Source organism: Haliaeetus leucocephalus, unplaced genomic scaffold (assembly GCF_000737465.1).
Source record: "Haliaeetus leucocephalus isolate CR32 unplaced genomic scaffold, Haliaeetus_leucocephalus-4.0 Scaffold145, whole genome shotgun sequence".
Taxonomy (NCBI): Eukaryota; Metazoa; Chordata; class Aves; order Accipitriformes; family Accipitridae; genus Haliaeetus; species Haliaeetus leucocephalus.
Window position 1 is genome coordinate 433,885 of NW_010972581.1, and position 24,824 is coordinate 458,708.

A 24,824-nucleotide genomic window follows, 5' to 3' on the forward strand; every position below is an offset into this window, starting at 1 on the left:
AATCAATTAAGAGCCACAGTGTAATGTAGCTGTCTTATTAGACTGATGAGCAGTTCTTCATGTGAGTAGCCTTAATGATTGTCAAAACAAACTTATAATACGGATAATGAAAATACTTTTTCCCTTCTCAAGTCCTGGAGAAAAAGCCTGCTATTGATTATATTTATACTGGTACAACCCACAGGCTTTGTACTGCAAATATTCAGTTCATTTAAATCTCAGTAACTCCATCTGAAATAATGTGGCCAATTGATTAGCTAATATGTGACTGGTAGGGCATAATTTATTGCAGCTCTCCATCAACCCCCACCCATCGAACTTGCTTTGCAAGTTGTTCCCTTAACATTTTGCTTTTTGTACTTTTCCTCCTGGCGTACGCTTTCCAGACCCAGAAAGGGATCCTTTTGCACCAGACCCCAGACCAGCCTGTTACGCAGCGCAGAGAGGGATTTTTAGCTGTACATCATTCCAGCTGAGCGCTGTCATGTGCTTTTCTAAATATGATGAAATTGCACCTCACATATAAACTAAATGTCATTTTCCAAGAATACTATTCATTTTTCCTGTAGAAATAGGTTTCCCTGCTACAATGTTTTCCAGCAAAGCAGAGTACAAGGGACAGGAGTGTGTATTGCCCGTTTTCTGTCATGCCATGTGCCATTAACGCTCTTAATTTGTGTTTGCAGTTAAGCTGCCTGGAGTGAGGACCTACATTGACCCCCACACCTACGAGGACCCTAATCAAGCCGTCCATGAGTTTGCTAAGGAAATTGAAGCTTCGTGCATAACCATTGAAAGAGTTATTGGAGCTGGTATGGAAATGCATTTCATCACCCTTAGCAGCATGGAGGATTGGCTTTCTTAACACGAGAGATCTGAGAAGGGCTGTAAAATATACCCTGCACGTGATGGGGAGAACATTCCAGATGAAGTTTGGGACAAACCTGTCATTGTCTGTGGTTTTGAAATTCAGGGACTGAACTAAAAATGGCAGAAAATGGTCACGTTTGGGCCAAGCTGAGTTATTTCAATGGATGCTAGGGGTAATGAGTCACTTAAATTTTCAGCTTCTTTTCACCATTTTAACCTTTTTCTCCTCCCCCATTAAGGTCAGTCTTGAAGCAAAAATTAAGAATAAGAAGTCATCTGGGAGAGAAAAAAAACCCACAAACCGAAGTCCAAAGCTTTTAACATCCTTGGTTAAGAGAAGAAACTCCCATTTTCTTTCCAGTTAAGCTGTTTGTTTGGAGTAGCATCCAACCTTAGGGATATTTTCTATCCTCTGAAATTGTGTTTTTGGAGGTAATTTACTGTTCACCAGAAAAAAAGAAAAAAAAATCCATTTGGGTTACTTTTTAAAAAAGGTGGTCATAAAATTGGAAAGGGTTTATAGTCTATAAAAATATATGTTGCTGTGAAAGGCTAACAGCATTCCATCTATTTAACTTACCAAAGGAAGGTTAAGAAGCGAGTGGCTTGTGTTTTACAGCTATCTACACAGGGCAGTGATATAGGATGTGACAGGACTCTTTCATCTAGTAGACAAAAACATGAAATGAGGAAAAAGCCCAACGGAATATAGAGCATAACTCTTTAAATATAGGAGAATTATACTGTTCTTTCTAGTTTTCTTGTGCTTATGAATTACTTTGCTTGCGGTATGCCAGCTATTTGAGGTGGCAATCACTGTGATGTTCAGCTTTCCATATCCATGAGTGCGGGACAGCCCTGCGTGCTTTTGATCAGCTATCCATAGGGGCTGGGTTGCATGCTGTAGATGGATGAGCACTGTGCATTCCTTCGATGTGCCATGATCCCATTCATTCTGATTTTTCTCTGAAGGTGAATTTGGGGAAGTCTGCAGCGGACGGCTGAAGCTGCAGGGAAAGCGTGAGTTTCCAGTGGCTATCAAAACCCTGAAGGTGGGCTACACAGAGAAACAGAGGCGAGATTTCTTGGGAGAAGCAAGCATCATGGGGCAGTTCGACCACCCCAACATCATCCACCTAGAAGGCGTCGTCACAAAGAGTAGGTACAATTTGCTGTGGACTGCTGTCCTTGAACTCTGGCTGATGGAAGAGTTGGTTAGAGGCAGAAGACCTGGGTAATTCACATTTTGACTGCACCTTTCATAAGTTCTCAAAAACCAGTGAACTTCCCTTGCCCAAAGTGTCACACATCGTAGGTCCAGCCAGGAACAGGTTCCTTAACGTTGTAAAGCGGGTTTGTGCCTGAAGGATTTCAGCGTTCTTCCAGCTAGAATGGACAGATAATGGCTAAAATTATAAAAAACATTTCACTCCCCCTGCAAACCTTGCCTCACCTAGGCATAATATGCATGGGCTAAGAGAAAACCCCTCTTCAAAGGCCCCAAATTAAATGATACAGAAATAGGAGATGATATGCCTGGCCAGCCTCAGGCAGTGGGTGGGTGATGTAGATGGTGGTAAGCCTGGGATGTCTGAATGCCGGTGGAGTGTGCTGCCTGACTTCTGCCTTGCAAGTAGTTCAGCAGCACTTACCGCCTGCAAAATGCAAGAGCATTTTGAGCACAGTGATGCCGAGCCACCCGCTAAGTTTTTCGAGCAAACTCACTTCTTATTCCTGCCTTTATTTGTTTACTTTTGAAACCGCATGAGCCCCAGGGTAAGCAAAGATGTTCCAAGAAATGGGAAGCAATTGCCCTGGCAGGGAAACAGGGAAGATTTTGCTAACAAGAGTCTGGGGAAAAAAAATACCCCAAAACACAACCCCTGATGATTTCCAGCCATCATATTTTGAGAAACCACTGAAGCAAAGCCCACAGGAGGGTAGTGCTGAGCCTTGTGATCATTTACACAGGATGTGAGCAAGGACAGAAGTTAGCTGAAGTTTTGCTTTCCAGAAGCAGGGAAGAAGAACGGGAGTGTAGCTGAAGATGACAGGACTGTGTAAAACCACGATTAGGGCAAGCTCCCCCTGGGATCTGCTAGTGATGTCCGTGGTAATAGTTGCCCCTGGTGCTGGCATATAGATTATGAGAGGGGTTGAGGGCTTGGGGAAAATGTGAAATGGCTGGCAAAACATCACAGCATGAGAGTTACCGAGGTCTGACTCCTCAGTTAGCAAAATAACCTTCCATAACTTTCCCAGCCCAGTTCTTGTCCAAATTTCTGTATGCACTAAAGATAAGGGCAGAGGAAGGGAAGGCACATCCGAATGTGCCCAGCTCAAACCTCTGCAGCTGTTGGTGCTGTGCTGAGGCTGTGGGAAAGGTGCAGAGGTGTTGTTACTCTTCCATTTAAAAGCCTTGGAGGATCTACATTATTCGCACCAAGGATTTTTTTTGTTGAAAACAGCTACTCCTTTATTTTAAGATATATTTTTAAGTGTTTCAGGAAGTTTCTGCTAGCTGAAGAAGTACCAGCCGAATGGCTGTCTCCCCTCTTGTCTTTGTGATTGGCAATGTCAGAGCTTAGCTACTGCCATTCAAATGCTGGTGTTTGGGGCTACGTGGCTGCTGTTAGTACCATTTGTCATTCATCAGGGGCAGTGTCTCCAAAATCAGTTCTTTTTCAGAGCTGCAGCAGAGAAGGTACAGAGACGCTAGCTGTTCTGTTTGTATCCTTATAACCTACTCAAAATCAATGCTATTTTGGAATCAACAGCCTTTTCTTGCATTTTTCCTTGAAATTGCATTTCCTAAAACTTTTAAGAAAAGAAAAAAAATAACCAAGATAGGTTTCTCCCCCCAAATGAATAGATACCAAAATCTCTCGGAGTCACCTTGTGTAGCCCTTAATACATAAAAGCTCCCATTTCTAGCCCTGCAGGGATGTGGGATATTGGGCAGGAAGCGAGTGATGATTATACATCCATAAAAGCTGATGCGGGCTTGAGTCTTTCTGGCTGCTGGGGCCTCGGGATGGGTGGGAATCCCACTTTTAGAGAGGATGTGCCTCCCTAGCGAGCTGCCTTTTATGTAGAGTGGCCACCTGCTCCAAAGGCCACGGAAAAGCTGGGAGTTTTGCTTCTAAATTGGACTTGGAGCAACTGGAGTTTGGATGCAGGGGGGTACGTGCATTGTGAGCTCTTCATTAGCTCAGTAAATGCTTGTTTAGCACACTCAAAATTTTTTCCATCAGGCATCTAGAGCATCTTCCCAGCTTTTTTCTTTTCTTTTAAATGGACCAAAACAACCTTTATGATTCCCAAACTATGCTGCTATCTCAAAGTATTATTTAACTTCTTTTTCTCTTCAGTGTTTTAGTCATCAGCCTATCGTAGATTCAGACCTTTAAGGTAAAATGTCTTTGCTGCATCATGATTTGCTTTGGAAGTAAATTAAGTTAAATTGAATTAGGCCATTTTTAATTCTGAATGAGACCATCCGCGCAGGGGCTTAATACCATTTAACTAATCTAGTTCAAATGCACACCTTAGTTAATTTGGATTAATCGTCTTCACTGTCCCCGTGCAGACAAGCCCTTAGCTATTTCTGCTTTACAAAGGTAATGACAGTCCTGTTTTCTTTCACAACCCGTTTGGTTGCGCTGATGGTGTGCACGTTGCATTTAGTACATTGATATGAATGACATCTACACACATTTTGTAGCCCTGTAATGCCAGCGGGAGGGAGCCCTGCTGACACAGAGAATCAACCCAGTGCTTTAGAAGGGCTAATGTTTACTTTTAATTTATTTTTGTCCTGGTTTTGGCTGGGATAGAGTTAATTTTCTTTTTAGTAGCTGCTATAGCACTATGTCTTGGATTCAGTATGAGAATAATGTTGGTAACACACTGATGTTTTCGGTTGATGCCAAGTAATGTTTTGTCTAAAGTCAAGGATTTTTCAGCTTCTCATGCCCAGCCAGCAAGAAGGCTGGAGGGGCACAAGAAGTTGGCACAGGACACGGCCAGGGCACCTGACCCAAACTGGCCAAAGGGGTATTCCAGACCATGTGATGTCATGCCCAGTATATAAACTGGGGGGAGTGGGGCTGGGAGGGATCACAGCTCAGAAACTAACTGGGCATTGGTTGGGGAGTGGTGAGCGATTGCATTGTGCATCACTTGTTTTGTATATTCCAATCCTTTTATTATTATTGTCATTTTATTATTGTTGTTATTATTATCATTATTAGTCTCTTCCTTTCTGTTCTTTTAAACTGTTCTTATCTCAACCCATGTGTTTTACCTTTTTCCTTCTGATTCTCTCTCCCATCCCACTGGGTGGTGAGGGAGTGAGTGAGTAGCTGCATGGTGCTTAGTTGCTGGCGGGGGGTAAACCACAACAACTTTGTTGAAAGTTACTCTATTTGTGTCTTTATTTCCATGCTCTTGGATTTGGGGCTAATTTATTCCACGATTACTGTCAACCTGCAGCAGTCCAAGTAATGAAACATAAGTGCCAGAAATCTTACTTTCTTTTCTCTGATGGCAACCAAAGGCAGGAGTCTGAAGGAGGTCCTCCAGGGTGGTGGCATAATGAGATGCCAGTCTTGCTGCAATGCTGTCTTGAAGTGCCAGAGATAAGGGACCCAATGCTATAGTTGGGGGTTTAGTGTTTAAAAACCAAAAATTTTTTTAAAAATGAGATATATCTGGGATTTTCCTTCCCTGCGTAGCCACTGACGTGTTTGCCAACCTATAGCAACATCACCTGAGATCTCCCCTCCCTCCTGCACGCAGCCCATGTTGTGTGTAGACAGACGGCTGTCCTTGAAGATGGGGCCCATTATTTTGTTTGGGACTCAATGATATTTTTCATGGCCCCAAGGTGCATTTCTCATATCAAAAGTAATAATTTTGGCAAGCAGAACTGAAGCAGCACAGGTCCCTCATGCTGTAAAGATAGTATCTGCACAACAATGAGTGTTTTGATTGACAAGTTCACAATTATCTTTATTATGTAGATAATTAAGCAGTAAATTAGGCAAATAGTTAAGGTAACAGGAAAGTAGGAAGATTAAGATCAATTTAAATGGTAGAACATGCACTGATCTTTAGGAGCATTTACCTTCATGCACATGTTATGACACGTGGCAGCTCTCGTTGATCATTCTATGAAAGACATTTATAATGCACTTTACAAATAATTGACAGCTCTTTTGTCTGTGCTTCATGCTAGCTAATGGAAATTGATTTAAATAAAAAATAATTTACATGTTCTTATAAGATTTCATTGAATTTACAAGGGCTGGAGCACACCACATTAATTATTGCTATGTCATTGTGGCAAGCTAGCGAGAAATTAGATATAAAAACTGAGCAAAAACTATATATAATTACCATTAAAATGACTCGGGCATGAAAATTAATCAAATGGATTTGGAAAAACATTATTATTCCTGTCAACAATAGGAGACCAGGTCTTTTGTTACGAACTTTTATTTTGATTTCCACTTGCACTCCTTCCATACTGAACTCACTTTTGTTCTGCAGCGTAAATATTCCTTTTCTTACTTTCAGATGTGTTTACAAGGGTAGTCACATGGGATTACTTGAATTACAAGGGATGTAATCCCATCCTTTCCTGGTCTTGGTTTTGGTGGCTACTGAGGTCAGATAGGTACTTCAGATCATCCTGGCTGCTCCTGTTGGGCTCCTGTTCTTACTTCAGGGTGTTGAAGCTATAGGGAAGAGTCCAAAGAGGTCGTTGTGTGCAATTTGGCCTCTGCAAGCTTTCAGCTTGTTCACGGAGATGAGAAGAAGGTTGTGCATAGGTTGCCTGGTTTCAGCTTGCAACGTCTTCCTCAAACATAATCTAAACACTCCAAGGCTTGGTACCCCACCCATAATAAGGGATTACTTTTTCATCCCCTCCTCCTCGATTCCCCTATTTCTACATATATTCTGGCAAAAACTAATGTCATCCTGCTGGGACAGCAGTGTGTCCGTGTAGATTTACTGTGGCATGGCTGTATATTCACATTCAGATGCATTATGAAAAGACTTTATTATTGTTCACTTTTTTTAAAATAAATTGCTAACAAACTCTTGTGCTTTTTTTCCCAGGCAAACCAGTAATGATAGTGACTGAATACATGGAGAATGGTTCTCTGGATACATTTTTAAAGGTAGTACTTAGATCCTTTTTCCAGGGGTACATTGGTTAAAGTTTGGGTTCTTTGTAAATGGTTAATATCAATGAAAATGTTTGCTGGGTGCTGGTCCAGCTGTTGATGCTGTCTGGAGGCAGGAGTAGCTCAGTTGTCTGTTTGATCTATATTTATACAGCATCATGAAGGACCTGGTTTGTGCATTGATACAAACAAAAAAGAATAAATTGGAGGATATTATGTTTATTTTAGAAGGCAGTCTGCTGCGTGGAAATGATTAACTTATCCTCCAAAATTTGATGTGTTTCAAGAGCACATCCATACTGTATCATGGCAAACCCCAGACATGTCAGAGTTTTTCCATGAAATGTAAGAGCTAGAGAAGGGAGGATAGGGGAAGTGGTTAGAAATGCAGTGTGGCAACGTGGGGAAGACCTCCTAACCCCAGATATTCACATGTAGACCTCTGCAGGTAGGATCTCTGTGCAACCTGGTGCCATTCAGTTGGCTGACTAGGAGACAGCCCACCCTGGTGCCTTTATACACATAACTACATGTGTTCACTCCCAGTTGCGGTCTCTTTATCAGTCACCAGGGGACATAGCTCTCTCCTTGATCTCCAGTGAAGAGAACTACATTTCCTTAGGTTTGTCTCTAGAGATCCTAATCCAAACAGTGAAACTTTGAAAAGCTTCATGGTCAGAGCATGAGAGTAATGAATTATTAATTTCCCTGTTTTTCTTCCTTGGAGACTTGCCTTTGCATTTTTACACATGCACACACAATGCTGAGGGTGCGGAGACTCTCAGCTGATCAAATGTCTCCTTCCTTTTGCAGAAGAACGATGGGCAGTTCACAGTCATTCAGCTGGTCGGGATGCTGCGAGGCATCGCATCAGGAATGAAGTACCTGTCTGACATGGGTTACGTACACAGAGATCTGGCCGCCAGAAATATCCTAATCAACAGCAACTTAGTCTGCAAGGTGTCAGACTTCGGCCTCTCCAGAGTCCTGGAAGATGACCCCGAAGCAGCGTACACAACCAGGGTGAGTTATGACGATACTGAACGGATGACCTCAAGAAAAATGTATTCCCTGCCACATTTTGGCATTCAGGCTCTCTAGCAAAGAGGTTTCTACAAATCCAGAGCCTCTAAGCTGTGCACGAGCATTTGGCCAGGTGTTACCAGTTAATTATTATCAGATTAATTTTGTAAATGCCTGTAACTTTGTAGTGGGGATGGCCAAATAAGGCAGAACTTAACTAATAACTTTTAAGTTCATGTTGGGCACCTGAGTCAAATAGCAAAATTTGCAAAGGTGCTGCCCTTCCAGCTCTATTCTGTCCTCTTTGGTGAATACCAAAGGGAAGAAAGAACAAGAGCTAGTGCTTTGCTTAGGCACCCATGCAGAGATGTAAGATATGGTCTTCTGGACAATTTGACCCTTTTAAAACATTGGTAAGCATGTAATGCCCATTGCAAATGATGCACATTGCCCTCAACGTTACCCTGTTGAAGGTGATTTCCCCCAACCTGAGAAAGAGTGTCTCCAGCCTCAGTGCTCTGTGCCTTTCCATGCTTGATCCATCCTTTCAGGGCATCAGCCTACCCATCCCAGTGCAAGGCCACGTGGCCCCAGCACTGCAGAGAGGGTGTGGACAGGACCCATCCTCAGCAGCACAGGCTTGGAGAGAGCCTCCAATATTCATGGCAGTGATTGGCACTCTTGGACATGTCCTGTTAGCATGTTTTTCCAAGGGTATTGTTTTACGGGTGGTGGGAGCTCTTTGGGCCACGTTCCCAGTTCCCGTGGAGATCTGGGAAAGGCCTTTCAGCTCCTGGCAGTCACAGACCCCGCGACGGGACTCAGCGCACGGCTGGACCAGAGCCTCCCTGCAAGGTGGAGGGCTCTCAGCCAGCCCTGCTGCGGCTGCAACGTGCTGCCATGTGCTAATTGGCTCTGCTGAGAATCTGGCCCCTCACTTAAGGCATGCGCTGATAAGCCTGTGAATAAATAATTACTGGAAGAAGGGACTTTTAAAAATTTGCTTTGAAGATGTGTTCCAAATTCTACCTTTTTCCAATTACAAACACTGTTAGGGGGCATTCAGGGAGACTTTCCAATATTTAGCTCAACACTGGGAGGAAGGGACTTCACAGTAAAATATATTTTGATATAAATCAAGGGAGACAGCTCTTTAAACCCAATGAGAAAAGTATTCCTTAATCCGAACTCTCCTTTCCCTCCCCCCTTCCTTCTCAGAGCTGGTCTGAAGTTTGATTTCTAAAATGGTAGAAAGGGGAAAAGGAAACAGCAAAGCACATTTGACAGCTGTAGCATCATTTTCAGTCCCACAGCAGAGGCCAAGTAGGCTGGTCTTTGCACACACAGATTTCTGTGCCTGCTACGCAGATCTCTGCACAATCAGGACTGCATTAAAAAAAAAAAAAAAAAGAAAGAAAAAAGGGCATTACTTCCGCAGCAATTTGCATGAAGCCCTCGTTAGATCAAAGTCTTCCTCAGCTTCAGAGCTGTCTGTTCCTCCCCTGCTTGCTCTCGGAAATGGAGGAACTGTATTCCCCTACCAACCCGTGCAACATAATTGAGATGTTGATCCTATACATGTCCCAGCATTCAAACAGCATTCAAACAACAAACCTTCAGGACAGCCAATTAGTAGGCAGCCTACAAATGCTTATGGGCTGAGATAATGTGGAAAGGGGCCCCATGCTGTCAAACAGATTTACTTTAAAATTCGATGTCTCTTTCCAGAGAGAAAATAACATCCCTTAGTGCTCTAAGAAGTGCTGTTTTGTCCTCTTTTGCATGTTCTCTGCCCTCCTCTGCAATCTGCTTTTTGAGGGTTTTTTTCCTTTTCCTTCTAGGGAGGGAAGATCCCCATCCGATGGACAGCACCTGAAGCAATCGCCTTCCGTAAATTCACATCGGCCAGCGATGTCTGGAGCTACGGCATCGTGATGTGGGAGGTGATGTCCTACGGCGAGAGGCCTTACTGGGAGATGACAAACCAAGATGTAAGCACGTGCGAGAGCTGCCGCGTGATGGGACTTTGAGGGCTCGGCATTCATTCTGCAATCAGAGAGGCAGGATGGGGACAGGAGAGCTGCTGTAAAAATGGCTTTGCTCTCCCATGCCAGACAAAAATGATCCTCCCGTTTGATGCTTTTTTTGCAGCAGCAGCAGCAGCCCAGAACAGGCTGTGCGCAGAGGGAAATGTGTCTACACAGAGACAAGCCTGCTTCCCCCAGCAGACCGCTGGAGCTTCACTAATGCTGTTAGAGCTGGAGCCTGTCCCTCCTCTGCTTAATGACAAAGGTCTGCTAGGGGATAGATGCTGATAAACTGGCAGCATTTCAATTGTGTGTCCAAACCCCTGCTGCCATGTAAAGCAGAAGCTCAAGAGAGTCATGGTAAGGGCTTTATTTCCCTGCACAAAAGCTGGGTGATTTGATCTATTGATGGCAGTCCAGAGAGCTGTGTCTCGGTTGCCCTCGCGTTGCTGATCTCGAGAGCATAGTTCTGCTCCTGTTGTGAACATCTTGCAAGTCTGTGCTAATGCAAGCTCTCATGGTTCATTTGTACAGCACTGTACAAGTTGTGTCCCCTTGCTCCTGGACCCCAGTCCCCCTTGACCCTCTGACCTCAAGGCCACCCTCTGAAGCATCTCCAAACAGGGAGATGCCTGGGGATACTGTCTCCCTTCTGACTGCAGCTCTGATCCCAGCCTGTGTAAGGATCTCTTGATCCTACTGCAGGGCTACCTTCTACCCTGAGCTCACCATAAACATCTGTCCTTGTCTATGGCTAAAAGAATTTAAGCCTGGGTTTGCTAGATTTTCTAGGCTTCTCCTTCCTCTTCACATCTCTGCAAACCACGTTGTGTGGAGGTCTCTGAGGATGCCAGCTAGTACATGAGGTCAGGGTCACCATGAGGCATGCGGGGCCCCCAAAGCAGCTCTGCAATGGGAGGGGAAAAGCACCACTCTGCGTGTGGCAAACGGAGTCATTCCTCATCCTTCCCACTTCACCTCTGCAGCCCTGCTGCCTGCGGAGATGATGCTGCCGGCTGGTCAAAGCAAGCAAGTCCTTGCTCCGCTGTGGGTCACAATACCTGATGTTTCATCCTTTTTTTCTTTTTTTGAGCAGCGTCCCTGTCCCTGTGACTTTCTGCCGTTTTGCTGGCAGCAAAGGCTCTGGCTGAGCAGTCTGTTTCTCCTGTGTTTTGTCTGCGGGCCTTTGCCATCAGTGGATGTTACTACCTGTCACACTGAGCTGCTGTCTCATCTCGCTTCGAGTCCAGGCGTGGAAACGAGCGGTACCTTTGAGACGGTCATGCCATGCTTCTTGCCAGGGAGATGAGCGCGTTGTTTAGCATGAATGCCCACCGCTTCTGCGGCTGAGGCTGTCACGTTTGCCGGGAGTTTGGTAAAACAGCATGTATCTACGCAGGGATTTATCTCAATCAAATACAGAGACTTTCTTCTATAGCCTGTGCAGAGAATGCAGCAATTGAGAGCCAAGCTTTTTCAGTCACACTGAGCACTGTAACTATCTTTAATGCTGATTCACCAGCATAGCACAGATGTTGTTCAGTAAACGCCAGACTTAAGATTCAGGCTGGTGCCAGTGAAATAATGCTCTGTGGCCAGGGGGAGTCCCTTGTCTGGATCGTAACACTATGAACATCCACACTTTGCACAACTGTTCCAAAAAGCCCAAATGCCTCCATGCACTGTGGGTCACAGGATGAATTTCACACTTGCCTGAGAAGAAGCAGATAGGGGACTGATTTCTTTAGCAGCAGAAAGCAGAGGACTGGTGAGATGTTTATGACCATTGGTTCCTGCTCAGGCTTTGTTTGGGTTAACTCTCTGTCTATGTGCAGGTGGCAAGTGCCTGGGTGGTGGTGGCCTAGGAAACTTAGTTGAGTGCAGTGGCATGTTTCTCATGCGATTTATGCCTTCCTCCTTCACCTTCTGAAGGCCTCCTCTTCCTCTTTCCTCCCCTGCTTGTGCTGGCAGAAGAATCAGTGGTGTTAGAGAGTGTTGGCTTTCATGCGGAGGACCAGGGGGCTCTGCCCACATGAATTGGACTCCGTTGCACAAGAGTTTCTTGTTGCATGGCTTGTAATTAAAGCACATCATTTGCAAGCATGGTTGGTGATGAGCAAAACGATTCTCACCATGTTACAGATGGATGGCTTTAAAGGAGGTGCAGTGCCGTAGGGCAGGCAGCACTGTAACTGCAAAGGCTACAAACCACATTTTAAAGTCATGCTGGTTTCTGGATGGCCTTCTAAAAATATGCTTTGACTCGACCACAAGATAAGACTGATGCAGGAATTGTTGAGAGGAATTTTGTGGCCTGTGTTACACAGGTTGCTAAGCTAAATGATCACAGTGGTTGCTTTTTAGCCTTCAGACTGGTGGTTTTATGAAAACACAGAGCTAAAAGTGTTGCTTTGGTTTAGTGGAATAGACCATCCCAAATCGTCCTCTCTCAAACATGCAGTTCAGTCACCTCAATCCGTGAGTAGTGCTTGTCCAGAAGAGGAACAGGGACAAAAATGCCTCCTTATAGGTGCAAATTTTAGCTCTTCAAGTCTTACAAAGCAGTACGCACCAATGAGTGGAATGGCGATGTGCCATTTTCTTATTTTCTAAGTGTTGTGGTGGCTACAAGTGACGCGATCTTTGCTGTTTCATTCTTTTGCTCCTCTTATTGCCAGACCCCAAAGCACCTTCAGATGCAAGAGTGTATTTCGGCGTCTAGCTTCTCGCAGTATTTTGATACCATTTACATCGTATCGCCAGAATGAACGACATCCCGTAAATTGAGTTAACGCTATTGATTGTGATGTTGCTGCCAGGAATATCAAACATGCATAACCCCATTGCAGATGTAGTTCTGATATTCTGAGCTGGTGCCAGATGGTCTGCTCCCTGTCTTGCTACTATTTTCTTTCTGCTACAGCTGGAGGATGATCCGTTATTGTTATAAATATAGATGCGGACACGGCAAATAACATTCTCGTGGCTGTGCCACGCTGAGGCTTTTTTTATAGGGCAGCTGCAAATTTGGTATCGGGGACCAGCTGAAAAGCATGATGCAAAGAACAGACAGTGCAGATAGCATAGTGTGGTGAGGCTGGTTTTTGATGCTGCGAGCAAAAGTCAGGCCATAGAAGAGATTGCTTTGCAAGCGCAGGTTGGGTAGAGAGTGGTGCAACTGCTCCACCGACAGATGAAATCTTAGATGGGTGCAAAAGGACTGCAGGTGCTGTGGGCCGGATCTTCAGATGTGCTCACTACCCTCAGAGAAGATTACACAGCCTTACCTAACTTCTTCTCTACTATGTACGTCTTTAGGGAGTTTGAGGTTCCTGCTAGTGCTGCTCAGCCAGCCCAGCTCATTCCTGGGACTATTCCACTTGGCAAAAAGCCCTGTGGAGGACAATTTGAAAGTGAACCATACGGTCCTGAATTTCAGAACCTTCTGAAATGCAATGCCAGCCTGACACAGCTCTTCCTGTACTGCTCGTAAAGGGACTAAAGATCAAGACAACAACTTCCATGCTAACCACAGACCCTTCTTTTTAAACACAGGATGTTTTCAAATTACGAGATGGTGCCTAGAATGAATGGCATCTGAGGCAGTCCTTCGAGTCCAACAGTGAAGCGCTGTGGTTTTCCACATAGCAAATAGCTGCTTCCAGCTCCTTTTGGTCGAGGAGTCTTGGGAGCAGAGGGTGTGAAGATGGGCCACTGGGACTCTCCTGGCGTGGTCACAGACCCTTGCGGCTTGAAACACGAGCTGCATTCTCCTGAAAATTGTAATGGTTCAAAATGGGAACTGCTGGGCTTGGAGCCCTGCTGTAAATCTGCCCCAAACTGGGGAAAACAAGTCGCTTTCTTCAATTCTGCCCCCTTTTATTAATTTCTGCCTTTTGAGAGGGCAGGCAGCACATGTGCATATCACCTGTTTTAGATATAGAACCATAGATGGTTTGTATTTGAAATCAGTGCAACAACCCTCCCCTGGTTTTAATTTACATACTCTTGGGCTGACATTTTAAATTCCTGGCAGAAATGTGGCCACACTAAGAAACGACTAGACCCAGACAGTATTGAATGATATACGAGATGGTTGTTCTGCCTCTGCCTTGAATCCATCCATCAATTAGCATTCAAAGTCTCTTTTGAAATACAGTCAGACTTTTATTACTGTAATACAAATTTGTGGTCTAGCACATGCCTTTTCATTTAAAAAGAAGCCAACATCTGAATAAACAAAATCACTGCACTCCAAGAAGATGCCAGAAAGCCCCATAGGCTGCTTTTCATGGACTTAGGGTAGGCTCTAGGTGTTTCCCAGTACATAACCTACAGACCTCAGCTGAGCTTTGAACAAGTACAACCTGGCAATCTGGCCACCTGGTTGCAGCAGTGCCTTGGCTTTCTAGATTCATTTTGCAGTGATGAAAAATTAAGTTATTCAACCCATCCCATAGAAAATATGAAAGATAGTGGGGTTTACTGGGTTTGCTTCTTGTGTGCGGAGTGGGGGGGGATTTTACGTGAACACTTAGCTGGTCCAAAAGTCCTCTGTTTAAGTCAATTTGCATTTGGGAAAAAGGCGAGAGGAAAAAAGCAACCCATCAACCTCGTGTTTTGTCTCCCGTAGGTGATTAAAGCCGTGGAGGAAGGCTATCGCCTGCCAAGTCCCATGGACTGCCCTGCTGCTCTCTACCAGCTAATGCTCGACTGCTGGCAGAAAGACCGCAACAGCAGGCCCAAGTTTGACGAAATTGTCAGCATGTTGGACAAGCTCATCCGTAACCCAAGCAGCTTGAAGACGTTGGTTAATGCATCGAGCAGGTACAAACTCAGGCCAGAGCCATTTCTCAGAGCGAGATCTTTGTCTGAATACTTGCCCCTGGGGTTGAATTACCACTTATTATTTAGCCTGTGCATGCCCACAGGTGGATGTTCCTCCAGCTTCATTATATCCAGGGGAGTTTTCCCAAATCAACTTTTTCTGTTGAAATTGGCAGGCAGGTGAGCAATTCAGTTACTCTGTAAATGCAGTGCTGCTGCCACAAAGAACACTACTGTGGCCTGTCTTTCAGAAACGGGAGTTTCAGTGGTATTTATAGTCTATGATAAAGCTACCTCTGCTCTACCCCAAGGTTAGAGAGGGCAAGACTTGAGTCCATGAAGTAGATAGTAAATGCTGCTCAAATTATCTGCCTGTTGACTTTATCTTGGTAATACAAATGAAGAGCGTCTCTTGGGGGAAACTCTTAGGAGTGCAAAGCTCACAGATGTCCAAGTGCATCCTCCCACAACTATTCCCAGACATGCTAGCTGCCACTGCCAGTTCTGACAATCTTGGTAATAGCCGGAGGATCTCTGGTTCCCAAAGAGCTGTACACAAACCATTGGCTAAAACCACATTAAGTGAATAGAGCAGCCAATGTGCAGTTAAACATGAATCTGAATAGCTACACTGCTACAAGTAAGGTAAATACACTCAAGAAATAAAGCTGCACTTGGGGAAAGAGAGTTTAATATTTTTTAGTGAGTTTTAGTATTGAGGTCTCCACCATACTGCAGTCTTGGAGAGGCTTTTTCTTTTTTACTCTAAGCACACAAGTATTATTTCTGAGCCATCTGTGTTGCTAATCACTCGGTTCCTTGCAAGGTCATGAAGGAGTGATGAATATAAATCATCGCTGCTTCACTGGTGGCAGTGGACTTCCCCTGATTAACACTGGAAGAGACCCTTCAGAAAAGCTTAGTCTTAGATGAATTTAAAAAAGACACATTGTTTTCCTTGGACAGGAATGAGAGGAATTGTTACGGATGCACGACTAACCAAATCCAACAGGTGTTAAAACTCAGATTTATTCTTCAGCAAAAGTTAGTTAGAAGTCCGGTAACATTTTATAAAACCACAGGCTCAACGATGTAAAGAGAATTAATACTACACGGCCGACTTAAGAATGCCCAAGATTTAAAGTGATGGCTCAAAACGCACATATCACTCCCCTAAAAGCTGAGGGCTCTCTCCCTCGAGGAGTTACCTCGGGCGATGCCCCGACCCGAGGGGGAGTCCCCGACTGCAGACCCGCTGCTCCGAGGAGGACTGATTCCAGCGTGTCCTCTGGCGGGACCCCGTTTATAATAGCCTTGTCGAATCTGACCTGTGGTCATTTAATTCTAATGGCTAGGAGGGTCACCTCGGTGTACCTGGCGCATCTCAGTTGGCCAGTTCAAATTTCAACCTGCAGCCTCCAAGGTTTCCTTCCCCTTCTCCCTTCCTGGAGAAGTTTTGTTTCCTGCTGGCGGGATGGGGGGGCGGGGTGTACTGCCACAGGAATGTAAGATGAGATTAGACTGGTGGTGTGGACCAAAGCAGAGGCGCTATTGTGAGCTTAGACCCATCCGTCTCCGCACCTTCTGGGCACAGCTGCATGTGGCCCATCTCACCTGTTGTAGCTGGACTTCACATCCCCTTGCTGGCATGTCCCCACACATGGCATCTCATGCACTGGAAGAAAAGAAACATGAAATCTCTGTTAATTTCTAAATACAAGATAGGTCTGATTTCTTGGGCTATTTTACATGCATCATTTATCATCTGAAGAAGAAATTACTCTTATTAGCAATTAGATGTAATGTCAGTCCCAGCAAACCTGCAGGAAAAGGTTTATGATAGCATAAAAAACGTTTCTCTTTTATTTTAAGTTCAGAACAGTTATCTTCCAGGCCTGTTATGCGGTGGTTCATGCAGTCTTTCATACATATCAAACTGTTATGCCAGAAGAGAGGAAAATAGGCAGCAAACCATTTCTCTGAGCTGCTAAGCACTTTGCTGATGTTTTATTCCATGAACAGGTCCATGCAATTCCAAACCTTTCCTTTTCAGAGTTGCTGTGGGTATTTTTGATGTGGATGGAGCACCTGAACAGCCAGGCTTTGGGACTGTGTTTCTATAATCACAGATTGCCATGCCCAGACCATAGTAATTCCATATGAATCATAATTTCAACATACAGCAGCTGTAAAGGATTTTTTTATATATGTAATGTATTCTTTATGGAAATTCTCATTAATGCAAATAAAGGAGGAAGTCACTCTCTACATTACAGCATGTGCATACCAGTAGGTACCTCCTGACATTAGTGATGAAAATCCACTTCTCATTATGATTACTTAGGAGTTTTGAATTCCTCATGTGTATAAAATGTTATGGGAAGCCATTATGTTCTTGGTACTGCAAGTATTCACATTTTATTGGACCCTTCAGCATTGCTATTAAATAAACAAATAATACTAATGTGCTCATAAAATATATGAAGATTCCTGAAGTCCTATAATAATATAATACCCCAGCTCTCCTTCCAGTTGAGAGTCTTTTAAGTGTAATTCTCACTGTCAGAGTCTGACCCAGAAAACGTGTTTTTTTTTACCTGTGGGTAATAATCTTTATGCAAGGCTTATGCTAGCTGTATGTCCTGGTTTACAAAGCAGGGGACAAATCCGCTTTCTTTTCTGGCTGACCTTGGACAAGCCCCCTTTGCTCTCTGCGCATCATTAGTAGGGTGGTGGACCTGTACGCAGCACAGGTCACTTGTGCCAGGTACTGTATTGGTGTTTCTGCTGCGGTGAAGAGTTATTATTTGCCTGAATTGCTTCTTCCGTGCGTGGCATAACGAGCAGGTAGCAATGGCTGCGGCGAGGTCTTGAGCGAGGGTATGGGAGCAGGAGTCTACCTCTGTTTCAGGGCTGGAGCATGGTTGGAGCATTGCTGCTCTCTGCAGGGCTCATCAGATGCTGCCTGCATCCGAAATCCCCGCCTGACTCTGCGGGAACAGCCCCTGAAGTGTTAACAGCAGCCTGCCATTGATGGCCACTGCTGGGAAATGTAATTTGGGTTTTGGCTTCCAGGCTCTGGGCTGTCTTAAGTTAATTATGAGATTTAAAGGAGGAGGAGGAAAACAGAGTGGGAGGAGTGAAACTGAAGACTTTAATGTAAGAGTGACTGGGGGAGCCTGATAGAAGAGGAGCCTGCTTGTGGGCGAGAGGTAACAGGGATGGATGCTAGTCCTCTCCTCCTCTTTCTGCTTGCAGTGAGGACCAGAAATGGCAGGAACTAACTCAAAAGTGGTGAAATTACAGGTGAGGTGGTATGTTTGATGCATTGCCTATCAGGCCTGCTGGGAGGATTTAGGCTGCAGCAATCACTGAAAACACAATGGAAGAATCATCTTTACCATATAAAAATGTGAGGAACTGAGTCACGTTGGGTACATCTTGATACTGATTCTGTTTGCTGCTTTGTTTTTACTTGTCTTTAGAGTATCAAATCTGTTGGTAGAGCACAGTCCAGTCGGGAGCGGTGCCTACAGGTCGGTGGGTGAGTGGCTGGAAGCCATCAAAATGGGCCGATACACGGAGATCTTCATGGAGAATGGATACAGTTCGATGGATGCTGTGGCTCAGGTGACCCTAGAGTGAGTAGTGCCCAGGTCATTTTCACCTCATTTGTTGGAATTGCAGAGAGGGGGAAGACAAACCATTCAAAAATATGTAGGGATGAGGCTGCGGAAAGGGAAAGCATTACCCTTTGTTTGCAGTCAGCAGTTTCTCTTTTAGCATCTGTATTGATGATAACAAGTGCAGGCAAGACTAAAACTTACAGTCACTACATTGGCAGCCAGTACTTTGGCTCCTTTACTCACAGAAATTAATGCTTGAATTTGAATAATTGCCAGGCCGTCCTCTCAACATAATAGCAGTTAATTATTTGGGGTTACTAACAAATAAAAAACCCCACCCTACTAGTAAATGCATAGGAGCTAGCGTACCCGCTGAGGTATACTGGCTTCACACACAGTTGATCTGGACATAACCAAGCAGACAGTCAAGCCCAGTAAAGCATGGAAATAGTATTCAACATCGACAGAAATAAGCATAGATACAGCTGATGCCAGAAGAGCATCAGCAAACCCACAGCTCTAGGGGACAGGCTCCCTGGCTGAGACTCTTCTGAATGTGCCCTTGGTTTTTGCAGGTGGGTATGACTCAGTTGGGGTGACAGCACTCAAATGACTTGGTAAATGCCTCGGGGCTGCTGATTTGTTATGCTCCATCTTTAATTGCCTGCTTGTGTAATTACATCTGTACTTTCCTCCTGCCGCTTACTCAAGCTCGCCCCAAAGCCTGCCTTTCTAGCTGGGTTAATTTGAGCTTAGTTTACTGCAGGTGTTAAGGCAGAATGGGAAGGATTATGCTCTGTGCTGCTTTGGAGAAGGTTGTGGCTGCTCCAACCACATGCAGATTGCCAGTGCACATACAGAATCAGGGCTGAGGATTAGGAATAAAACAAGAAAAATCCCCATACCCCATAGAACCACAGGATTTCTCCTGTCTACCACAGGTCTTGCTGTGGAGCTCACCATACAGGGTAGGAGGTCCTTTGCATGTGATGCAGGTCAGTAAATCTCTATAATAGAGTTCAATTTTGCGCTACATGCATGGAGGGAGTGCAGGAGCATATCTGCTCTCACTCAGACTTTATTTGCTCCACTCATATCACCAATATTTGTCTCTTACACCTGGACTCATCCAGTCTATCTTCAGGCATTCATGTTAAAACCCTGAGCTAGGGTGCATGGATTTCTACGTAGATCCTTTTTGGGTGCCTGAGACTCTTACACGCAGTTTCCCAGCCTAGTCCTGCAATTACATACCATGTTACTTTGGCTTTTGAGGACTCCATGGTTCCTTACCTACTCATCTGACATGGCAGTGCCCAGAAACACCAGGCTTTGGGTCTCCATTTAGACTGGTGATCTACAAATGTTGACCAAGAGGTTGATCGCCAGGTGGTCAAGAGTCCACATGGCAGAAAGACCTAGCAAGATGGTGAGTGGGAAGATGAGGGATAGGATGAGGCAGTAATTTTAGAGAAAAGGAAAACGTTGGAGCATTACCCTGTACTGTGCCACCTCAATCTTATAATCAGAGCAAGTTCTGGTAGAAAATGCAGATTGTCTAAAATATATCACAGACTTGTTGCTGTTTGGCTGAATTAGTCATATCAAAGAAGAAAATTGGGTTTCACAAAAGCTTCCAGTTCATTCCTCTTTAGAATTTTATGGAATTTCAAGAGCTCCAAAAGAAATGCTCAGAAGTAAAGTGCATTGGTTTGGGTCAGAGAAAATGTTGAGTTTGAGCCCAAATTAATGGTCATTTTTTACAGTAAATTAGAAGTTCACTTACTCATGTAGCTTTAAACAGTCTTAACATCCTTCTGTGCTGACACAGTCTTAGCATCACATACCGCTGACAAAACTATTCCTAACCTTCCATTTTCTTGAGTGCAACATTTCACATTGTGAAATTATCTCCTTAATTTGACTTAAAAATTTAAATACTTCCCTATATTTACTCTTTGGTATTCCAAAAATTTCAAAAATATACCCCAAAATCTTCTCAGGCTACCCAAAAAGTACTTCAAAATGGTTTTTCCATTTGGCAGTGAACCAAGAAGTCCATTATATGTACAGTTCTAGCCAGAAAGGCAAGTTGGTTTAAAAGTCTTTAAATAAGATTTTAGCTGCCAGAGACGCTCTGACCCTTACCAGCTGCAAAACACCTCTAAGGCCCCCTTCACCAGGTCCCAGTCTGTTCTCTATAGCACAACTGTCATCCTACTCTGGTCCTTTACTAGCCCCAGTGGAAACAACGTGTCTAAGCTGCTCAGCTTCAGCTTTCTTCTGGGCTTTTACAGCAGCAGAGCAGTGCAGAGGAGCTGATGCCTGGAAGCCTGGGGAGCCTCTGGGGTTTGTTTTGTGGGTTTTTTTTTAAGCTGAAAGGAGACATTTCATGAATCTATCCTGCAGTTCAGTTGAAACTAACTCCAACTAGATAGTTATCCATGTCAGCAAATAAATCCCCCCCCACCCCAATCTGCCTTGGACAGAGATGCTTGCATGAGTCAGGCTGGATTCTTGAACAGCTCAGCCCACATACCTTCGAGTTGCAGTGGTGGCTTAGCAAGAAGGCTTGACCCCACTCAGGTCTGTTTGTGGGAAAAACTGTGGAAGGTTCATTAAAAAGCCAACCAGCCATCCAAATCAAGACTTCTCTTATCCCTCTGAGATACAGTAAAAAAAGACAAAAGACCAGCTTCTCAGCTGTTAAAAAAGGAGAAACCATCATAGTGGCTTGAGAGGAAAAGTATTCTGTGTTGAAGACCTGAACCCTGTGCTCAGACTGATGTAAACTGGCAGATTGCCCTTAAAATCAACAAAGTTAAGGGAGAGAAATGGCTCCTGGGTGGGGTCAGCTGAGACTGTCATGGGTTCTCCAGAAAATAAACACCGGAACAAGCAAAGTTCTTTAAAGGTTAATATATTGGGGGTTTCTGGTTTTCATTTTTTTCTCTCTGTAAAAGGGAACAACAAAACATTTTGTACTCTGCAAAGGAGAATTCAGGTTAAATGTTCCTTGTCATTTTTAATAGAGGCAACTGTTCAGTATATTCCAGAGCTGGGACTTGGGGGGATCGGGCGAAAAGATGATCTGAACATCTGAAAGTAGCTTGCTTTCCCCAAATGCCATCAGTAAAACATTCTCTACAATTTAAGAGGTTGCCTTCAAATACCATCCAAAATGATCTTCCCCGAATTCAAACTGCATAGGAGACAGATGTGGAAATTAGATGGAGAAAGGAGAACGGGATAATCGCTGCCAGAAAAGGCGGGGGGGGGAAAGATGAATGTAAAGAATTCCTAAAATCTACTGAAAAAAAAATTACTAGCACTGTGGGAGGGGTTGACCATAACGCTGACGGGACTGGTGACTGTGGGTGCCCAGCTTGTGGCCTCTTTACAGGACCTGGTTGAGATGGTAGATGTTCAGCATTTTTTTTAAATCCCCCTTGGCAAGCAAAGCAAAATCCTGATTACCACCCTGCTTCTTTCAAACCGACGGCTTGATGTATTTATTCCAGAAAGAGTAGTATTAGTGACAAATTTCTGAAAGCAAAAGATTAAAAAGCTAAAACCGGTGAATATCGCCCCAAGTCCTGAGCTCTGCCTGCTTAAGCAAAGACCTGAAATTGTATGTGTTCAAACAAAGAGTGATTTCTACATTTAGCTCTAATTCTTGCAAAGGGACGAATCACCTTGTGAAAAGTGGAGCCTCATCCTCCACCCCCTCTTTCCAACTGGATATCAGACTTGAAGGCAACCTTTCCAGTGGACCAGACCTGCTCTTTAAACTTGTGGACCACCTAGTGACTTTGAGTGTGTCTGGAGCTCTTTCAATCCACTGCAAGAATAACTTTACCAGGACAATACTCAAGAATAGATAGATCCATGACATGAGTTTCAGTCTGACCCTTGACTGGACCTATTACTAACCCTGTGGACTACAAACTTCCACCTTTTGAAAGATCTGTACTCACTGAATCTCAGGACACCCTGCTGTTTGTTATTAGATTAAGAGCTCTGAATATTTGTAATAGTATGTGCTGTGTTGCTTTGCATTGTGTATTTTTTTTTCTTCTAAAATAAAATAAAACAAATTATTTATTAAAAGTTATACTGGATGAAGAGCATTTAAGAGTTCACCTGCTCTAGATGCTTATTCTTAACCTGAAGTCTCAGTCCTGAGATTGTGATACTACATCTGCTTCTGAACAAACCAGTTCTCATCTCGTAATCAAGTAAGATGGGAATAATTAATAAGAGCAGATGAACTCTTAAAAAAAAAAATTTTTTTTAAGTCCTCATTTCATGCAAAAGTCCCTAGCAAGTGGATTCCTCTCTCTTTAGCGTCTTCTGAAGGTCTTTGAGGTTCTTCTTCTTTCCCCTCATTCAAACTGACAACTAACTAACTCCGTGAGTAGTCCTAGTCTGCACGGGCAATTGTAGAGTTACACCATGTGAAGAAGAGTGGTGAAATCTGGCCTGCATGGGAGATGACATACAAAATATCTGTGGTAGGTTGACGGCTGCCAGCCACGGAGATCTTTCAGGAACCTGGCCCTTTTGCTTGCATGACTAACCGGCTGGTGAGGGGGCTTGTATTTTATGTGGCAATCCAGTCCTAGTCTACACTGTGTTTGACAAACTGGTCCATGGTATATAAGTAGTTCTGTTTGTAAATAAAGTGTTTTAAATATATTTCTTACAACGTGAAGACCATGAATTCAACCTTTGCAAATGGAGGACATTGCAGGGAAGGGGATATCGTGTTGTCCCTGGCACGCTGCAGCTGGGCTTTCATGCAAGGCGGTGGTAAGAAAGCAGCATACGTGCAGCTGTATACAGGCTGTTTGGGATGAGCCGACACCAATTTTCCCCTTTATTTCCTTGGCTTTATCATCAACTTAAGTCAGCCTTTTAGTGCTGACTCACTCGGCAAGTGATTCAAATTCCTGCTTGTTTCCATTTTCAGCCCTATGTGAATGAAAGAGAAGTGAAAAGGGGAGACTTCCCCCTGAAACAAAAATAAAAGTTGCCTCATTGCTGGGGCCATCAAGTATTTTGAAGCAGGGAGACACCACAGCACATGGGTGCACATATCTCCACGGCCGCGGGGAGCACCCCTGCCGCTGCCGCAGCAGTGCACACAAAACCCAACACTGGGGATCAGGTCACCTGCATGGCAAGTTGCAGCCTGGATCCTGATTGCAAGTGTCGTTTGCCCCTGGGTCTTAGTTGTGCCTTTTCTTGCAGGGAATTGCACATTTCTGTTGCAAAGCCCCAGTAGATACCCATGCACATCTCTGCGGAGCTGAGCCCAGTGAAATTACCAGTTGGCTGCGGTAACGTGAGCCAAGCAGCTCTGGACTGGAGCTTGAGAACAGTTGTTTTGCAGCCCTTTGGCACAGAAGTTGATTTTTTTTGTCCCAAAACCAGCTGGTTTGTGCACCCAATTTTGTTTAAAATTGGCTTCTGCTTTACACCACTTTAAGCCCTTCAGCACTGGATGCGCAGGAGCGTGCAACGTGCTGTAAGTTACGCTTGAAAAATGGGAATTAAAGCTCCTGCATTCTCTAGGCGGTTTTTGGAAAGTTTTGTTGCTGGCTTTGCAACGTACGAGGTGGCTTTTGAATAAAGCTGCTGATTTTATACTAGGTGAGCATCTGGCTCTGGAGCTGTTGTCTTCTGGTCTGTCTTTGTGGAGGTGAAAGACCCCACGGTAGTTTTCTTCCCCTTTCTGAGGAGTCCCTGTGCTTTTGGCCCGTGGCTCCATATCCAAGAGGATTTGACATTCAAAAAAAATAGACTGGATCTCCTGGCGAGCAGTTAATGGATTGAAACCAGAAACTCCTTTTTCTTCTTTCTTTCTTGTAAATCAGTAAGGCGCTCCTCAAGGATACTGAGTTACGGGGGTACTATAAGGGTAAAAAAGAAGTTGTGTAGTGAGTAGAGTTTTTTTTATTAGACTGATGGAGCTGCGTGTGAAACGCCAAGATGTACATGCCTTTCTCATAGTTTCAGGCTATTTTTTCTGCATAACATGCAAGAGTATCAGACATGATACATCTGTGAAATATGTGGTGCTGGATTTTCAAAAGAGCTCAGCTTGCACTTTAGATACCTGGGGGAAAAAAAAAGAAAGCTGAATTTTCAAAAAGTGCCAGCAGAGCAGCACTCAGCAGGGGGAAGATGGATGTTGGCTCTTTTAAAAATCAGGTCCTATACTGGGTTGGGTTTGGGGGGTTTTTTGATCTTTG

The 24,824-nt window shown here is 44.2% G+C and overlaps 1 protein-coding gene across 1 annotated transcript in view; it reads left to right on the forward strand.

The window, feature by feature from the left end:
- Positions 1-22,654, forward strand: part of EPHA5 (EPH receptor A5) — a 195,907-nt gene extending 173,253 nt beyond the window's left edge. The window contains exons 11-18 of the mRNA XM_010561456.1: positions 687-812; positions 1,843-2,028; positions 6,997-7,058; positions 7,878-8,087; positions 9,929-10,078; positions 14,748-14,941; positions 18,427-18,582; positions 22,252-22,654. Coding sequence (XP_010559758.1) covers positions 687-812; positions 1,843-2,028; positions 6,997-7,058; positions 7,878-8,087; positions 9,929-10,078; positions 14,748-14,941; positions 18,427-18,582; positions 22,252-22,321 — 1,154 coding nt within the window. The 3' untranslated portion in view covers positions 22,322-22,654. The remainder of the gene's footprint in view (positions 1-686; positions 813-1,842; positions 2,029-6,996; positions 7,059-7,877; positions 8,088-9,928; positions 10,079-14,747; positions 14,942-18,426; positions 18,583-22,251) is intronic.
- Positions 22,655-24,824: the final 2,170 nt, after the last annotated feature.